Source organism: Syngnathus typhle, linkage group LG5, assembly GCF_033458585.1.
Source record: "Syngnathus typhle isolate RoL2023-S1 ecotype Sweden linkage group LG5, RoL_Styp_1.0, whole genome shotgun sequence".
In the NCBI taxonomy this organism is placed as follows: Eukaryota; Metazoa; Chordata; class Actinopteri; order Syngnathiformes; family Syngnathidae; genus Syngnathus; species Syngnathus typhle.
The window spans coordinates 7,897,728-7,916,677 of NC_083742.1; the positions used below are offsets into that span (position 1 = coordinate 7,897,728).

The following is an 18,950-nucleotide window of genomic DNA, read 5'->3' on the forward strand; positions in this document are numbered from 1 at the left end:
TCCGAACTTTCACATTTGAAATTCAACCAAATTCTCCAAAATTTCGTTTTTCCACTCTAATTTCTACATTTTTCGACCGATTCAACCCATTCCACATTTATTCCCTTTATTCATCTTATGCTTACCACATTCACTCCCATTCACCCCCACTTCCACTATGCTTACACAATTCAACCCTTGACCCCCAATTCCAGTGTGGCGGCCATCTTGGATGACCCTGAAGTGCCACCAATGAACCCAGAATGAACCGGAAGTGCCCCAAATCAAACCGAAAGTGACCCCAAATAGACCGGAAGTGACCTCAGGTAAACCGGAAGTGACCCCAAATCAAACCGGAAGTGACCCCAAATGTACCGGAAGTGACCTTTTTAGACCGGAAATGACCCCTAATAAACCGGAAGTGACCTCAGACGAACCGGAAGTGACCCAAATTAAACCGGAAGTGACCCAAATAAACCGGAAGTGACCCCAAATAGACCGGAAGTGACCCCAAATAGACCGGAAGTGACCTCTGGTAAACCGGAAGTGACCCCAAATCAAACCGGAAGTGACCACAAATGAACCGGAAGTGACCTTTTTAGACCGGAAGTGACCCCAAATAAACCAGAAGTGACCTCAGCTAAACCGGAAGTGACCTGTTTTAAACCGGAAGTGACCCAAATAAACCGGAAGTGACCCAAATTAGACCGGAAATGACCCGAATCAAACCGGAAGTGACCTTATTTCAACACTAAGTGCCCCAAATAGCTACAATTGCTAACTTTTTCGTTTTTTGTCCGATTTAACCCGTTTCAACATTTTTACCCCAAAAGTGAACCTCTTGAGGCCGTTTTTTGTTTTTTTTCCAAATTTAGAAAGATTTTGGCGCAATTGCTTTTTTTATTTTCCCATTCATTCTCTATGGGGATTCAACATTTGCTCTAACTTCTATATTTTTCAACTGATTCAACCCGTTCCAACTTTCAACTGTACATCTTTTGCCTGCCTATTCCACAACTTCCCACTTACCAAAAATTCCAAATTCGAAATTCAACCAAATTCTCCAAAATTTCGTTTTTCTACTCTAATTTCTACATTTTTCAACCGATTCAACCCATTCCAACTTTCAGCTGTTCATCTTCTGCCTACCTATTCCACAACTTCCCACTTACCAAATATTCCAAACTTTCAATTTTGAAATTCACCACAAATTCTCCAAATATTCTACATTTCTCAAGTAATTCAACACGTTTCAACATCGTTCGGCAGCATTCCCCGAAAAAGTTATTCATACATTTCGCCTTCACACGCAATTTCTCCAGAAATTGCAAAATTCTAGTTATTATTATTATTCTATTTTATTCCCGCCACTTTTTTGTCCCGCTTCTTCTTCCACAAAATTCATCCGATTCACTCCATTCCACTTTTCACGTATTCCAAATATTCACGACATGAGCGCTTGTATTTTTCTCATTCCGAAAATTTTCCGATTCCGCAAGATTCCCAAAATTCCGACAAATTTTTCCCCATCCATTCTTAATGGCACATTCCACATTTCACAAAATTTCGTGTTTCACCTCTAACTTCTACATTTTTCAACCGATTCAACCCATTCCAACTTTCAACTGTTCATCTTTTGCCTACCTATTCCACAACTTCCCACTTACCAAAAATTCCAAATTCTCAAATTTGAAATTCAACCAAAATTCTCTCAAATTCCGTTATTCCACTCTAATTTCTACATTTTTCAACCGATTCAACCCATTCCAAATGCATTCACCTTATGCTTCCCACATTCACTCCCATTCACCCCCACTTCCACTACGCCTACACATTCAACCCTTGACCCCCAATTCCAGTGTGGCGGCCATCTTGGATTGACCCTCAAGTGCCCCCAATGAACCCAAAATGAACCGGAAGTGCCCCAGATCAAACCGAAAGTGACCCCAAATAGACCGGAAGTGACCTCAGGTAAACCGGAAGTGACCCCAAATCAAACCGGAAGTGACCCCAAATGTACAGGAAGTGACCTTTTTAGACCGGAAATGACCCCTTATAAACCGGAAGTGACCTTAGACGAACCGGAAGTGACCCAAATTAAACCGGAAGTGACCCAAATAAACCGGAAGTGACCCCAAGTAGACCGGAAGTGACCCCAAATAGACAGGAAGTGACCTCTGGTAGACCGGAAGTGACCCCAAATCAAACCGGAAGTGACCCAAAATGAACCGGAAGTGACCTTTTTAGACCGGAAATGACCCCAAATAAACCGGAAGTGACCTCAGCTAAACCGGAAGTGACCTGTTTTAAACCGGAAGTGACCCAAATAAACCGGAAGTGACCCAAACTAGACCGGAAGTGACCCGAATCAAACCGGAAGTGACCTTATTTCAACACTGAGTGGCCCAAATAGCTACATTTGCGCTAACTTTTTCGTTTTTTGTCTGATTTAACCCGTTTCAACATTTTTACCCCAAAAGTGAATCTCCTGAGGCCGTTTTTTTTGTTTTGTTCCAAATTTAGAAAGATTTTGGCGCAATTGCTTTTTTTTATTTTCCCATTCATTCTCTATGGGGATTCAACATTTGCTCTAACTTCTACATTTTTTAACTGATTCAACCCGTTCCAACTTTCAACTGTACATCTTTTGCCTACCTATTCCACAACTTCCCACTTACCAAAAATTCCAAATTCGAAATTCAACCAAATTCTCCAAAATTTCGTTTTTCTACTCTAATTTCTACATTTTTCAACCGATTCAACCCATTCCAACTTTCAACTGTTCATCTTTTGCCTACCTATTCCACAACTTCCCACTTACCAAATATTCCAAACTTTCAATTTTGAAATTCACCACAAATTCTCCAAATATTCTACATTTCTCAAGTAATTCAACACGTTTCAACATCGTTCGGCAGCATTCCCCGAAAAAGTTATTCATACATTTCGCCTTCACACGCAATTTCTCCAGAAATTGCAAAATTCTAGTTATTATTATTCTCTTTTATTCTCCACACTTTTTTGACACGTTTCATCTTCCACATAATTCATCCGATTCACTCCATTCCACTTTTCACGTATTCCAAATATTCACGCGACGAGCGCTTGTATTTTTCTCGTTCCGAAAATTTTCCGATTCCGCAAAATTCCCAAAATTCCGACGAATTTTTCCCCATTCATTCTTAATGGCACATTCGACATTTCACATTTACGTCGTTCCAATTTGAAATTCACATCATTCAGCACATTCTAATCACATTCGGAAGGATTCTCGACATTCCCAAAATTCCCAAATTCGAAAATTTCACGTTTTCACGTTAAAAATTCCGACAAATTTTCACAAAATTTCGTTTTTCACCTCTAACTTCTACATTTTTCAACCGATTCAACTCGTTCCAACTTTCAACTGTTCATCTTTTGCCTACCTATTCCACAACGTCCCACTTACCAAAAACTTCACATCTTTTATTTTGAAATTCAACCAAAATTCTCTAAAATTTCGTTTTTCTACTCTAATTTCTACATTTTTCAACCGATTCAACCCATTCCAACTTTCAACTGTTCATTATTTTTCTACTGATTCCACAACTTCCCACTTACCAAAAGCTTCAAATCTTTTATTTTGAAATTCACACCCAATTCCTTTTCCCTTCTCATTTCTACATTTTTCAACCGATTCAACCCATTCCAACTTTCAACTGTTCATCATTTTTCTACCTATTCCACAACTTCCCACTTACCAAAAACTTCACATCTTTTATTTTGAAATTCACACCCAATTCCTTTTTCCCTTCTCATTTCTACATTTTTCAACCGATTCAACCCATTCCAACTTTCAACTGTTCATCATTTTTCTACCTATTCCACAACTTCCCACTTACCAAAAACTTCACATCTTTTATTTTGAAATTCACACCCAATTTCCTTTTCCCTTCTCATTTCTACATTTTTCAACCGATTCAACCCATTCCAACTTTCAACTGTTCATCATTTTTCTACCTATTCCACAACTTCCCACTTACCAAAAACTTCACATCTTTTATTTTGAAATTCACACCCAATTCACTTTTCCCTTCTCATTTCTACATTTTTCAACCGATTCAACCCATTCCAACTTTCAACTGTTCATCATTTTTCTACCTATTCCACAACTTCCCACTTACCAAAAACTTCACATCTTTTATTTTGAAATTCAAACAAAATTCTCTCAAATTCCGTTTTTGTACTCTAATTTCTACATTTTTCAACCGATTCAACCCATTCCAACTTTGAACTGTTCATCATTTTTCTACCTATTCCACAACTTCCCAAATACTTCACATCTTTTATTTTGAAATTCACACCCAATTCCTTTTTCCCTTCTCACTTCTACATTTTTCAACCGATTCAACCCATTCCAACTTTCAACTGTTCATCATTTTTCTACCTATTCCACAACTTCCCACTTACCAAAAACTTCACATCTTTTATTTTGAAATTCACACCCACTTCCCTTTTCCCTTCTCATTTCTACATTTTTCAACCGATTCAACCCATTCCAACTTTCAACTGTTCATCATTTTTCTACCTATTCCACAACTTCCCACTTACCAAAAAATTCACATCTTTTATTTTGAAATTCACACTCAATTCCCTTTTCCCTTCTCATTTCTACATTTTTCAACCGATTCAACCCATTCCAACTTTCAACTGTTCATCATTTTTCTACCTATTCCACAACTTCCCACTTACCAAAAACTTCACATCTTTTATTTTGAAATTCAACCCCAATTCCCTTTTCCCTTCTCATTTCTACATTTTTCAACTGATTCAACCCATTCCAACTTTCAACTGTTCATCATTTTTCTACCTATTCCACAACTTCCCACTTACCAAAAACTTCACATCTTTTATTTTGAAATTCACCACAAATTCTCCAAATATTCTACATTTCTCAAGTAATTCAACACGTTTCAACATCGTTCGGCAGCATTCCCCGAAGAAGTTATTCATACATTTCGCCTTCACACGCAATTTCTCCAGAAATTGCAAAATTCTAGTTATTCTTCTATTTTATTCTCCTCACTTTTTTGTCCCGTTTCATCGTCCACATAATTCATCCGATTCACTCCATTCCACTTTTCACGTATTCCAAATATTCAGGAAAGGGTGGCTTGTATTTTTCTCATTCCGAATATTTTCCGATTCCGCAAAATTCCCCAAATTCCGACAAATTTTTCCCCATTCATTCTTAATGGCACATTCGACATTTCACATTTACGTCGTTCCAATTTGAAATTCACATCATTCAGCACATTCTAATCACATTCGGAAGGATTCTCGATATTCCCAAAATTCCCAAATTCGAAAATTTCACGTTTTCACGTTAAAAATTCCGACAAATTTTCACAAAATTTCGTTTTTCACCTCTAACTTCTACATTTTTCAACCGATTCAACTCGTTCCAACTTTCAACTGTTCATCTTTTGCCTACCTATTCCACAACGTTCCACTTACCAAAAACTTCACATCTTTTATTTTGAAATTCAACTAAAATTCTGTTAAATTCCGTTTTTCTACTCTAATTTCTACATTTTTCAACCGATTCAACCCATTCCAACTTTCAACTGTTCATCATTTTTCTACCTATTCCACAACTTCCCACTTACCAAAAACTTCACATCTTTTATTTTGAAATTCAACCAAAATTCTCTCAAATTCCGTTTTTGTACTCTAATTTCTACATTTTTCAACCGATTCAACCCATTCCAACTTTGAACTGTTCATCATTTTTCTACCTATTCCACAACTTCCCAAATACTTCACATCTTTTATTTTGAAATTCACACCCAATTCCTTTTTCCCTTCTCATTTCTACATTTTTCAACCGATTCAACCCATTCCAACTTTCAACTGTTCATCATTTTTCTACCTATTCTACAACTTCCCACTTACCAAAAACTTCACATCTTTTATTTTGAAATTCACACCCAATTCCCTTTTCCCTTCTCATTTCTACATTTTTCAACCGATTCAACCCATTCCAACTTTCAACTGTTCATCATTTTTCTACCTATTCCACAACTTCCCACTTACCAAAAACTTCACATCTTTTATTTTGAAATTCACACTCAATTCCCTTTTCCCTTCTCCTTTCTACATTTTTCAACCGATTCAACCCATTCCAACTTTCAACTGTTCATCATTTTTCTACCTATTCCACAACTTCCCACTTACCAAAAACTTCACATCTTTTATTTTGAAATTCACACCCAATTCCCTTTTCCCTTCTCATTTCTACATTTTTCAACCGATTCAACCCATTCCAACTTTCAACTGTTCATCATTTTTCTACCTATTCCACAACTTCCCACTTACCAAAAACTTCACATCTTTTATTTTGAAATTCACACTCAATTCCCTTTTCCCTTCTCATTTCTACATTTTTCAACCGATTCAACCCATTCCAACTTTCAACTGTTCATCATTTTTCGACCTATTCCACAACTTCCCAAAACCTTCACATCTTTTATTTTGAAATTCACACCCAATTCCTTTTTCCCTTCTCATTTCTACATTTTTCAACCGATTCAACCCATTCCAACTTTCAACTGTTCATCATTTTTCTACCTATTCCACAACTTCCCACTTACCAAAAACTTCACATCTTTTATTTTGAAATTCACCACAAATTCTCCAAATATTCTACATTTCTCAAGTAATTCAACACGTTTCAACATCGTTCGGCAGCATTCCCCGAAGAAGTTATTCATACATTTCGCCTTCACACGCAATTTCTCCAGAAATTGCAAAATTCTAGTTTATTTTTATTATTTATTTATTTTATGTTCTGAATTGATACATTACTTTCTGTTGGGTGATGAACCACAATTGGAATGCAGTGAATGGATGTTGTTTGATTGTTTTGTAAGTATTCATATAAATTGTGTCACATTTTTTCTTCATTGATTGTTTTATAGCAAGATGAAATTGTAGTGTCAGATATTTGATTTATTTAGATTTGAAATAATAGGTCGCGCACATCACAACAGATTATGATTTTGTCTTCCAGTTTGATTTTGCGGCGCCACATTTCACATTGATTGGACAATAGTTGATCTGTCACTAAATTCACATAAAAAAAAAATGTTTTTCCTCATCAAAGGATTCGGCCATGTGTTATTTCGTCCCCTCTATTTAGTAACTCTGACTCAGTTGACCCTGTCCATTAAGACATTATACCTTTGTATACCAATACAGTGGACTCATCCAGACTGACAGAGTTGTGCTTCTGCATGTACCTATTCGTATTTTTTGTCAGTTATTGTTTCCTTTTTTAAGGGGGTTCCCCCAATTCTCCGTTTCTCATGAAAACTGCATACTAGAGTTTTATCAGCATTTGGAGGGGTTCGTTTATTTTTATTTTTTTTCTTGAATGGGCATCAAATACACACATATTTTGCCTATTCACGGGCTGACCCGGTCCTTATCCCTTGCAGATGGTGGTGGTCCACTGTAGTCTAAAAGTTGTTCAAAGCACCTAAGTGTAATTTGAATGTAGTTTTAGACTATTTGTACTGGGCAGTGATCCTAATTCTAGCATCTTCACATGTCAATTTCCCTTGGATTTCAGTCTCAAACATATTTAAAGCACCCAACTGATTCTGCCGTTCATAAAAATAATTCATTTTCCAGTCAGGTGACTCCTTTAACATAATCTTTCTATTTTTGTTGTAGTTGGAAAACCTCAGAGACTCTGTCACAGCACCCATTCGCAACTATCATGAAGTATATGATTTCTGATTTTTCGTTTCATGATGTCCCATGAAGAACCTTGCAAGATTATTTGTGTTACTATGGAAACAGAGGCAGCACTGAACCCATCCATCTGAAATCAGGTCTGTTTTGTGTGTGTTGCTTTAGAAAGGGTTTTGACTTTTACCCTCTTCTCTGCCTGTATTTTTGTTGAGTTGATCAATCACAGTGACGTATCCTAACCGCCACCACCCCATCCCATTTTTCATGTGCCATTACACAGGAATCTACAGCTTGAGTAATTCACTTCTGGACACCCCGTGGAAGAAAGTGCTGCAAGGCAAGCGACAGTTCACCCGCATTGTCAACAACCAGTCACTCTCCTGCGATGGACTTGTGCAAGAGCTCCTGGGTGTACTTAATAATGAAGATTTGTACGTGCAAACCAGACATTCACAAATCCAAACACACCAGATTATGGCGTGGTTTTAATTTACATCGTATTGAACATTTGAAAACTGTTTAAACCATAGCCTCTGGTTTCCCTTACTGTAATTATTATTGCCACTTGTCTCACTACTTGAATCCACACTGCAGCTGAGGCTCAACTCATGAAATATGTTTCATGCATGAGCTTCGATATAAAAAAAATTAACCTACATTGAACCTATTCTTAAAAATGTCACCCCCTAATAACCTATATCTGTATTGTGCGTCTGATGAACAGAAATTTGCCTGATCCAGTTCAGGAGAGCCAAGGTGATGGTTACAACAAGTCCATGATCCAGGCTTTGTCAGCCGTGTGCGTTCGCACTCCCGATTATGGCACCAGGTTGGTTACGATTACTACTAACACCAGATATCACGCATCCCCCTGGCTAAGGCTCAGGTGCAGGCACAGTCCCTGACGTCACGCTTCAAATTAAACAAATTAACCAAACAACATGACCTGTTCCTGTCTTAGTTCTGTTTGCATGTTCATATTATTTGTTCTTTCAGGACCAATACAATTATCCTGATTGATGCGGAGGGGAACGTGACCTTCACAGAGCACAGCATGCTCAATTGTGATCCAAACAACTGGTGCACCAGTTCTTTCCGATTCAGGTTGCCCACATGAAGATGTTCTGGAGAAACCTCACGTTGTGCCTCAGAGCTTCGCTACTTCTTGCATTATCATCACCAAATAATTTTGTGTTTAAGCCCCCCCCCCCCTGTCACCATGGAAACTAAGAGTAGCCGTTGTTGCACTCAACACAGCAGCAGCAGCAGCTACCACGACAGTTATTCAGATTTTATTTTTGATTAAGCTATAAATGATATCTGCAGATTATTTAAAAGATTACCAAAGACTTCTTTGTGTGATTAAAATGTTTTTAAATATTTCAAATGTGTTGCAGTGTCAACAGATGACAACAGCGTTGGTTGATCATTCATATAACCTTTGATGCAGCTGCATTTTTCTTAAACCCAATGGCGTTATCAGCAATGTACAGATCTGTTGACCGATAACGGAAAGCATCTTCGCATGTGTGATTGTTTTCTTCTTAATTCTTAATAGCAATTGATTTGCTTTACAACACATGTATATATTTTGGGGCAGGATATATAAAATACAGCAAATAAAACTCAGATTACATTTTGTTTTGTTGTTTAGTCCTTTTATGCATCAATGTTTGCAACATCTTTGGAAAAAAAAAGTAGTGATGAGACAATTTATACAAAAACCCTTGAAAATACGTAATTGGGGAAGGCGGATACAATTAAACTTGCAATGAAGAAAAGGCAGTCAAACATTTACCCGTTTCTAATTTGCAGTGCTCAGAATTATATATATTTTTTGTCATTGTGTACTGCTATCTACTAGGGGTGTAACGATACATCGATACACATCGATTAATCGATATTATGCTCTACGATTTATTGGCATCGATGCTAAAGGTAAACATCGATTTATATCGCCGTGTTTGACCTCGGACATTAGACGCGACTTTATTTTGAAATCCAGTTCATTGTTGCTTGCTTCCTCTTCCGGGAGCAGGGAGCAGTGCGCGGCGTTGTTGTGTTGTGAGCAGAGCAGGCACGTGAAAGGGGAGTCGACAACTAGTACGCGGCTCCTGGGCTGGTGCTATGGCTAGTGTCCAAAAAGACGAGGAAATTTGCTCCCCTTTAGGCTTCAAGTCATTCGTTTGGAAGCACTTTGGATTCCAAAGAAAAGATGGCTCAACGGACAAGACACGTGCAGTTTGTAAATCCTGCCATGCGGTGATCAAATATTCAGGGAGCACAAATCTCGCCGCACATTTAAAGAAAAAACACGACATCAAAGTTAAGTGTTAAAGTAAGCAATTTGTATACTACAATACTCTTGTAATTTCCTAAATAAAGAGTTTGCAGTACCTTGTGGATTTTGCGTATGAATTGTTATAAATCAGGATATTGTTCTATATTTTTTATTAAAAAAAAATATATCGATCGTAGAGCACTATATCGCGATATATCGTGATTGAATCGCAGCAGGCTTTAAGATATCGGCAAATATCGTATCGAAGTTCTTTATATCAATATTATATCGTATCGTGACAAAACCCGCGATTTACACCCCTACTATCTACGATACATATTTGTTTCAATTCAAAGCTAATAAATATGACAGTGTAATGCTATCTAATTGGACTATTTAAAAACAAATTACGCCATTACTTGGAATAAGTGCAGAAGGCAGATAATGGGGACACATCATCAGCAATGGATCTGCAAAGTCCAACGCGTAGAGCAAAATTAAATCACACAACAAAAGCTGATTTGAAGGTCGGCATAATTAATTTTTTTCTTGATTTAGAATTTTTTTGTCTTTGTTTTCCTGTAGCAAATAATAAAATAAAATGCCACTGGTGGTATGCAGACGTACTGTATGTAAATCGCCAAGTGGACGGCTTTGATTGACAGCGTCAGTAACCAATAATCAAGAAGCCGGCATTGGAGAGGCCGAGCTAAATTCGTGTGCGGTTGTGCACTTCAAGATGGCGCCACTGCAAATTTGTCTGAGTGAATCGTTACGTAGGTAGTGAGGTCCTGATGAGATGGTTACATTATATGTAAAGGTGAGTATTCACTCAAGCTCATGTAACCTCAAAAAGCTTTGATATTAAGATGTTTACTGTATGTGGACTGCAGTATTGTTTGTCGCTTGTTTGCTACTTAGCATTGACGCTAATGCTAGCAGGGCCCCGTTGCTTCACTGTAGCTAACCTGGAGAACGTTCATCGTATGTGGCTTGGTTGCGTGTTAATATGATTCAGTCACGACTATCAAGTATTCTTATCCAGGTATTATAACATTGACGGTGGTTGTGACCTATATATTTGCTGATTATGCTCTCACTGTTGTTTTTTAGCTGCCAGAGGAATCGCTGGAGCATGATGATCGCAGCCTTGAGCCTACATTAGGCTGAATGCATTGTGATTTCCAATAATTGAGACAGTGATTCTGAAAGCTGTCTACATTAATGAAAAGAACAATGTAGTCAGCTTAGCATATCCATCTCTGATACGTGTTCTGTTCTGGATGTGCTTCTGCATGCATTCTACAAGAACAAATCAAGTTAGTTCATATCAGCTGATTCGTAAGTTTGAAAGAAGTTTAGACTCTGTAGAGAAACAATGGAAATAGATGATGTTCTACCACCTCTCCCTTTGGAGCCACCTCATGATTTTGGCCAAGATGAGGGCAGAGCACCTCCACCACCTCCCCTGCAAACGTCCAGTGACGCAGAGGTAATGGACGTTAGCTCTGGTGGTGATGGATGCATATGCACCCTAGGGGATGTCGAAGCAAATCCACAGCAGCCCCTCAGCACTGGCACAATTGCTTTCTGTAGCCAGCCCTCAAATGAGGCCAATTACTCCAATCCATCGTGCCCCAGAACAGCTCGTCACGCTCCCCCTGTAATCAATTTTCTACCAGATAGCAAGCTGCTAAGGGATGTTAAGGTCCGTGTTAGCTTTGTTGAAAGCAGCTGTCGCAAAGACAGGAAGGTTGTGTATACAGGTGAAGAGAAAGAGCGAGTTACTGATGATAGTTTAGACAATATGAATGGTGAGTTGGATTTCTCCAGTGATCAGAGGCTAAGCCAAGGTAGCTCAGGAACGGCAGATGGAGATGGTAGGGTTTTGGAGGCTGACACAGAGCTTGAGGACAAAGTAGAGTATGCCGTTCTGGATGAGTTGGATGACGTCTATGACAATTTCATGGATGATGAAGAAAATGGCGGCTTTCAGTCAGAGGTCAGAATTCAACAGGAGCAAGCAGATGGAGAGTCCATGGCTTACACGTACGAGGTAAGTTCATCTTCCTACCACTTTCAACGTGTCTTGTCTTTCCTTAAATCTCACACACAATAAGTGTGATTATTGTTTAACAAGTTTTTTTCAAGACATCTTCCTACTGATGCCTACATATGTCTTAAAAAAAACGATGGCATTCATCATCATCAGTAGCCCAAACATTTTGAAGCATACTCAAGTTAAGGCATCAAACCTCAAATCTTTAACAGGTCAAGTCATTCCTCATCGTCAATAATCAAGTTCTTCAAGGTTTAATCGTGGCATTTCATACGCATGTCCCCTCAGTCCCATGTTGTGATGTCTATCCCGAACTTCTTGGGCAATCTCAAACTTTAAAGGAGGAATTCGACAATGACGTTGACGCTCTGCTGGAGGAGGGCATGCCAGTCCCCAAAAAGATGCGTCCAGCAGAGGACAAATTTAGTGGCGACAGCGATCACCAATCAGACGGTGACGGAAGTGTTCAACCCATGATGACCAAAATTAAAACGGTCATGAAAAGTAAGTGGCAACTGTTTGTTTTTAATTATGCACTGTTCAATGTTTTTAATTACCACACAGAAACTTAGTGAGACTTACTCAAGTATTCTGCTGTCTGCATCAAAAATTTGTATAGAATCACTGCTAACTGTGATGTGTGTGTGTATGTATACGTTCTAGGCCGGGGACGTCCACCCACTGAGCCACTTCCAGATGGATGGATCATGACATTCCACAACTCAGGCATTCCAGTCTACCTGCACAGAGAGACCAGAGTCGTAACTTGGTCCCGACCCTACTTCCTTGGATCAGGCAGCATAAGGGTAACTAAGGCGAGATTCACACCGCAGGTCTTGATGCTCAATTCAGATTTTATGCGGGAAATTCCTTTTTTTGGAAAGAGTGTTTTGTAAAATTGTGATGAGTCTTTTCAATTTTCAGAGACATCAACTAAATATCACCTCAATAAATGAAGCATTTGTGTTGCTTAATTCCTACTATCGACTTAAATGTCCATTTTATGCGGCATGTATTAAGTGGGATTAAATAAATTTCTCAATTTCCCCTCAAAGCACTGATTTACGCCTGCTTGGAGCTTGTTCTGGGCTTTGGATGGAGTATTGGTTGGCTGTATTCACATTACAAAAACATCTGATACGTATACGATCTAGGGCCACATATATTACACACTATTCTATAATGAAAAAGTAGTCGTTTCAAACTTAAAAATTGCAGCTTTGAAACTTAGTGATGAGGTATGGGGTATTTTTCTTTACTGTAGTATTTGTCTTAAACCACTTTGTCTGCCACTATGATCTAGAAACATGATCCTCCAACCAGCACCATCCCCTGCTTGCACTATAAGAAGATGAAGGAAAATGAGGAGAAGGAACTCAATGGCGTCGTGGATCGTCAAGCACAAGAGTTTCCTCTTAAGTCCAGCGTGGGGCTAAATGGTGACGACCATGTAGAGAACTCCAACAACACAGCTGAGCTGCCTGATAATGTTCCTGGCTCCAATTCTGCTGACACCGCCCTAGAGGGTGAGGGCATCACCAAAGACAGTCAGCCTGCTAAAGGGCCTCCACACTGCGACTTCGCTCAAGGAGCCCTAGGACAAGTCAAGGCCAAAGTGGAGGTGTGCAAGGACGAGTCCATTGGTAGGTCCCGGGTGTTTGAAAGGGAGAGTTTTTTTATTTTTTGTTTCCAAGCTGGTTTTAAATAAACCACAGAGCTAACGCTATAAATACTTGACAGAACTTGAAGATTTCCGACAATACCTGGAAAAGTGCTTTGACTTTGAACAAGTGACTGTGAAGAAGTTCCGCACATGGGCTGAGCGAAGGCAGTTTAACAGAGATATGAAGAGGAAACAGGCTGAATCAGAGAGACCCATCCTACCTGCAAACCAGAAACTCATTACACTGTCAGTCCAAGATGCACCTACTAAGAAAGGTAGGTAAATTGCTGAATGATATTGAGTGTTAAAATTGATTGTGTTAAAATGAAAAATACTGCCAGTTTTGTTCCAATCTGTATTCATTCTGTCGGTTTTGTTTTTGACTGAGCGATGAAGGTAATCATGCTCTTGTGTATTAACTCACTTTATATTTATCAGAATTCGTCATCAATCCCAATGGGAAGTCTGAAGTTTGCATCTTACATGAATACATGCAACGTGTCCTTAAGGTTCGGCCTGTTTACAACTTCTTTGAATGTGGTAAGTGTTGCCTTGAGGAAAAAATATCTAAAAGTTCCCTGACACTCATAAATTGAAGACTAAAGCTTCTTTTTCCGTCCCCCCAGTCATTGAACAATGTTTTTGTCCCTTGCAGAGAACCCAAGTGAACCCTTTGGCGCATCTGTCATTATAGACGGAGTCACCTATGGCGTAGGGACTGCAAGTAGCAAAAAACTTGCCAAAAATAAAGCTGGTAATTTGTTAACTGCACACTTTGTGGGATGTTGCATATCATAATACCATAAAAACTAGGGATGTAACGATGGCAGCCGTATCTCTATTAAAAGTAGCGCATCTCTCTTAAAAAAGAAAAAAAAATTCACTCGCTTCAGACAACCACAGCATTGTGAGTGATATTTGATGCCGCTGAGCCAAGAGGAACACGTGACAATAAAATGACTAGACAAGCCTATCTTTTCATCACTGGTGTTTGGCACAAAAGCACAAACGTTTTGTAGAAGTCACAGGAATGTGCTGCTATTTCGGATGAGGTTTGATTCATAATTATGCAAGTGCAAAGAAAGTAGGCCTGTAAGTATGCGTCGTGAATCCGATGGTGATTTTACATACTTATATGCTCAATTTTTGCGCAAAATGCTAACATTTATTACAGTTATTAGTATTAAATAAGGGCCAATATTGTATTATTATGAGGTTTTTTTTCCCCCTACAATGTCATTGGGTTTTATATACCAGTATCATGAAAGTTTTTTAATATCGCCAACATCCCCACAGTATTGTGTGATTTGGATATCGTTACATCCCTAATATAAAGTGGTGTCACAATAGTGCGATTTAAATATGGCTTTAATCATCTTCTGACAATCTCATGCATCCTGCAGCAAGAGCCACACTGGAAATCCTTATACCTGACTTTGTGAAGCAGACTTCTGAGGAAAAGCCAATTGAGGCAGATGAACTTGAGGTACATCCAACCCTTCCCTAGCAACATGCATATCGTCAACTGTGTAGAGGTGAATTTCTCTTATCAGAAACAACAGCAGGAGTAATGTGAGTGTTTTTTTTACCCCCGCCCCCCCTGCAGTATTTTAACCATATCAGTATAGAAGACTCGAGAGTGTATGAGCTGACCAACAAAGCGGGGCTTCTTTCACCGTATCAGATTCTTCATGAGTGCCTTAAAAGGTGGGTGGAAAATATTGCACCCATACAAAGTCAATAGTTTAGTACTTTTGAAAGCAATATGATGTGTTTGGTAAACTTTTTCCCTACACTCCGTGAGCCTTTGAGTAAAAGATGGTTGTGACTTTCTTGACGTTAACTATTGTTTTTCTTTTCACTTTATTAGAAACCATGGGATGGGAGACACTAGCATAAAATTTGAGGTCATACCAGGGAAGAATCAGAAGAGTGAATATGTCATGACTTGTGGGAAGCATACTGTGCGTGGTTGGTGTAAGTGATTTCCTTTCTGACACATTTTCTGTGATGACTGCAATACATGGAGTCATTTTAAGATGGCTTTTGTGTGTTGTTAAGCTTACATTGCTGACACTTTTGCACGTCAGATGACTAAAGTGCACACGTTTCACGTTTGTTTGATCTCTGCAACCAGGCAAGAACAAGAGGGTTGGCAAACAGTTAGCATCTCAGAAGATTTTGCAAATGCTTCATCCTCATGTGAAGAACTGGGGCTCACTGCTACGAATGTATGGCCGAGAGAGTAATAAGATGGTCAAGAAGGTAGGTTTTAATTATCATAGAGTAATGATTGAATTCATATTATTGTCCAGAGCACTGTTGCTCACAGTCCATTACGGTCACTCACCTCACTGTGGCATGCGGCTGCTCACCACAATTTAGTAGGCGAGCGTGCTGCGTAAATGTCTCAGTAACGCTGCTCTACCTCTTCCATTGTATAGGAGAGCTCAGACAAAAGTGTGATTGAGCTGCAGCAGTTTGCTAAAAAAAATAAACCAAACCTTCATATCTTGAATAAACTGCAAGAAGAGATGAGGAAACTGGCAGCACAAAGGGTAAGTGTTCAATGTTGAAACTATATCCTAAGCCATCAAAGGCTAGCTAGATTTTTTTTTTTATTATTAATAATAAATATTCATTTAGATCCCCTCTCTACTGAGTCGTAAAAGTCGTATGTCACAATGATGAACGTTTTTGAAATATCTTGGTTTCATTGTTTTTAATCACAAAAACTCGGAGATTTTCTTTTCCTTCCTCAATCTTGCTCAGAACATCTAAATATCCAACTTCATGATTCACTCTCCCTTGCATAAATGCGTATCCAAACATGGCACAGTCCCGGCTTTGTTCTCTGCACGTCACCAGTGACATGGCCCTTACACACGTTTTCCTGCTACTTTTGGGTGAATGGGGTGCTAATGACCCCAAAAGTCTTCTATTGCTGTTGTCAGTCCATTTTCTGATTTTGGTAGAGTACACACACCGATTTTACGATTAGAATAGGGCCTTCAGTATTGACTGAAGAATAAGCGTCATAGTTGTATGTTTGTATTTTTAGGAGGAAACAAGGAAAAAACCCAAGATGACCATCATGGAATCGGCCCAGCCGGGAAGTGAACCTCTCTGCACTGTTGATGTCTAACCAGAAAGCTAGCCAGGCTCCACACTCACTCTCTTTCAGCGCTCCCATCGTCATTGCCATATAGGATGGTAGACCATGTTACGTCATACTGCTTGCTTCTCGTCTGTGTGTAGTTAGATTGGCTGGTAGACATCAGGGTAGGACAAAATGCACTAACCGACCATAGCGCAATTACCATCTACCTCTCTAGATGCATCCATCCCATCTTTGGTACAAGGAGAAAGTCACCCTGGGTGCAGTTAAGATGGCATGTTAGAAACATTGTACAAATACAATGCATGCACATCAGACTGTAACAACCACTACCTACCATGGCTTTGTTTTCAAGTGTCTTAATAGCTTCATTTCAATACCAGCACCTGTGTTTTTATTAGTGTGTAACAAATTTGAAAGGGACTACTTGTATTTATGCCATTATTGGGAAACAAGTGACTTGCATTTTATGGGCTTTAGTTATGGCTAGTATGGTGGAGTACGTTATTGATTCATGATTTTTTTTTTTTTTTTTTCCTCGCTCCCCTTCCAAATTGTCTTGGTCTGCATGCTTGAAAACGTGATGTGGTGTGATGAGTAGGTATAACAATTGACCAATTGTTATGCACTTGTGTTTGTCCAAGAGATTTGTTGCTGACTTTTTAGCCCGCCTCCCCCGCCACAGTCATTTCTTTACCAGTCTTTACTTAAAGATTAAAAGATTAAAGATTAAATTCCCAATGATCGTCACACACACATCTGCGTGTGGTGAAATTTGTCCTCTGCATTTAACCCAGTGCTTCTCAAATAGTGGGGGGTGCTATATCTGGGGGGGCGCGTGTGACCCTAGGGAACAGGCTTTTTTTTGGCAGTACTAGAATAAAGTGTAATTGCGCATTTACTACAGCAGAGGGCAGTGGCGCTCTCATTGTTACTTCTGTCACCTTTGCGACAGTGCAACATTTTACGACTTACAAGACAAGTTAGGATAGTCACGGTGGGGAGGGGGGGCGCGAATAGTTTTCTTCTTGCTAGGGGGGGGGCGTAACAGAAAATAATTGAGAAGCACTGATTTAACCCATCCCCGTGTGATTATGATCCATCCCCTGGGGGAGAGGGGAGCAGTGTGCAGCAGCGGTGCCAAGCTCGGGAATCATTTGGTGAACTAACCCCTCAATTCCAACCCTTAATGCCGAGTGCCAAGCAGGGAGGCAATGGGTCCCATTTTTATAGTCTTTGGTATGACCCGGCCGGGACTTGTCAACACTGTTTGGATATTTAAGCCGTGCACACCAATTAACATTTCGTTAGCGTTGTATTTTGGTGTTCTTAACTTAAATAAATGGTCTACATGTTGCCTTAGCTAATCCTTTTCACTAAGGGCCTTGGGTGTATTGATTGGACCTAAAACTTGCGTGAAAAGACCAAGTCCTCACTTCCAAAATAAAGCATTTACCTAGCAAATTACTATTTTTAAAAGATAAGTATGTCCACAGCATGACTTGAGGTATTTATCTACTTTGTATCAGTTTTGTATGTTTACCTTTATGCTGACAGCTGACTGCGTAGGACAGTACGTATACATACAATATATTGTGCAGAATGCAACCATGAAAATTTTACTTGGAAGGCTGTCACGTCATTTTAGTCCAACACGAGCTTCTGAAACTGTATACCAAAGCCTAAAATCCAGTCATATGCATTTTATAGACTACCTAATGTTGCTGCAAACTTTACCATTTAAAGAATATCTGTAAAAGATAAGATGCTAAAATAGAAAACTGCTGTGCATTAAAGTATTTGGCTTCTCTATTTCAGTTGTGAGGCTGAGATTTTGGTTAGTTTTAATGATTTTGTTTCTTTCATCATGTATAAGTGTTAAGTGTTTCAGTGTGAGAATTGCTTGTACATGTTATGCTCTTTCTTGACTTGCACCAGTGACTTCTTTGGGCCGGTGTTGCCTACAGAATGAAGTATAGTATGTATTGTAACAGGAACTTCATGACTGGTGATGTTTGTTATGCAAAATAAAATGTATTGACTAATGTCTGTGGTATTCAAAAGACCATAGAAATATTATTACGTTGTATGATAATTTAGTAGGTCCCAAAAC

At 39.1% G+C, this 18,950-nt stretch overlaps 2 protein-coding genes across 2 annotated transcripts in view; both read left to right on the plus strand.

Moving 5' to 3' along the window:
• Window positions 1-9,357, plus strand: part of tango2 (transport and golgi organization 2 homolog (Drosophila)) — a 54,247-nt gene extending 44,890 nt beyond the window's left edge. Inside the window, exons 6-9 of the mRNA XM_061278063.1 lie at window positions 7,789-7,856; window positions 7,997-8,147; window positions 8,441-8,545; window positions 8,713-9,357. Of these exons, the coding sequence (XP_061134047.1) occupies window positions 7,789-7,856; window positions 7,997-8,147; window positions 8,441-8,545; window positions 8,713-8,833 (445 nt within the window). The 3' untranslated portion in view covers window positions 8,834-9,357. The remainder of the gene's footprint in view (window positions 1-7,788; window positions 7,857-7,996; window positions 8,148-8,440; window positions 8,546-8,712) is intronic.
• A 1,309-nt stretch (window positions 9,358-10,666) lies between these two features.
• dgcr8 (DGCR8 microprocessor complex subunit) lies at window positions 10,667-18,882 on the plus strand. Its single transcript, XM_061278052.1, has 14 exons — window positions 10,667-10,817; window positions 11,111-12,053; window positions 12,398-12,560; window positions 12,720-12,862; window positions 13,360-13,699; window positions 13,797-13,994; window positions 14,158-14,259; window positions 14,375-14,473; window positions 15,123-15,205; window positions 15,326-15,426; window positions 15,590-15,696; window positions 15,857-15,984; window positions 16,164-16,277; window positions 16,781-18,882. The coding sequence occupies exons 2-14, from the start codon at window positions 11,376-11,378 to the stop codon at window positions 16,862-16,864; spliced, it is 2,340 nt and encodes a 779-aa protein (XP_061134036.1). The 5' UTR covers window positions 10,667-10,817; window positions 11,111-11,375; the 3' UTR covers window positions 16,865-18,882.
• The last annotated feature ends 68 nt before the right edge of the window (window positions 18,883-18,950 follow it).

Coding starts and splice junctions, on each gene's coding strand:
- dgcr8 (XM_061278052.1), top strand. CDS start 11,376: ATGGAAATAGATGATGTTCTACCACCTCTCCCTTTGGAGCCACCTCAT. Junction 14,474..15,122: donor ACTTGCCAAAAATAAAGCTG/GTAATTTGTTAA, acceptor TGCATCCTGCAG/CAAGAGCCACACTGGAAATC. Junction 16,278..16,780: donor GGAAACTGGCAGCACAAAGG/GTAAGTGTTCAA, acceptor TTGTATTTTTAG/GAGGAAACAAGGAAAAAACC.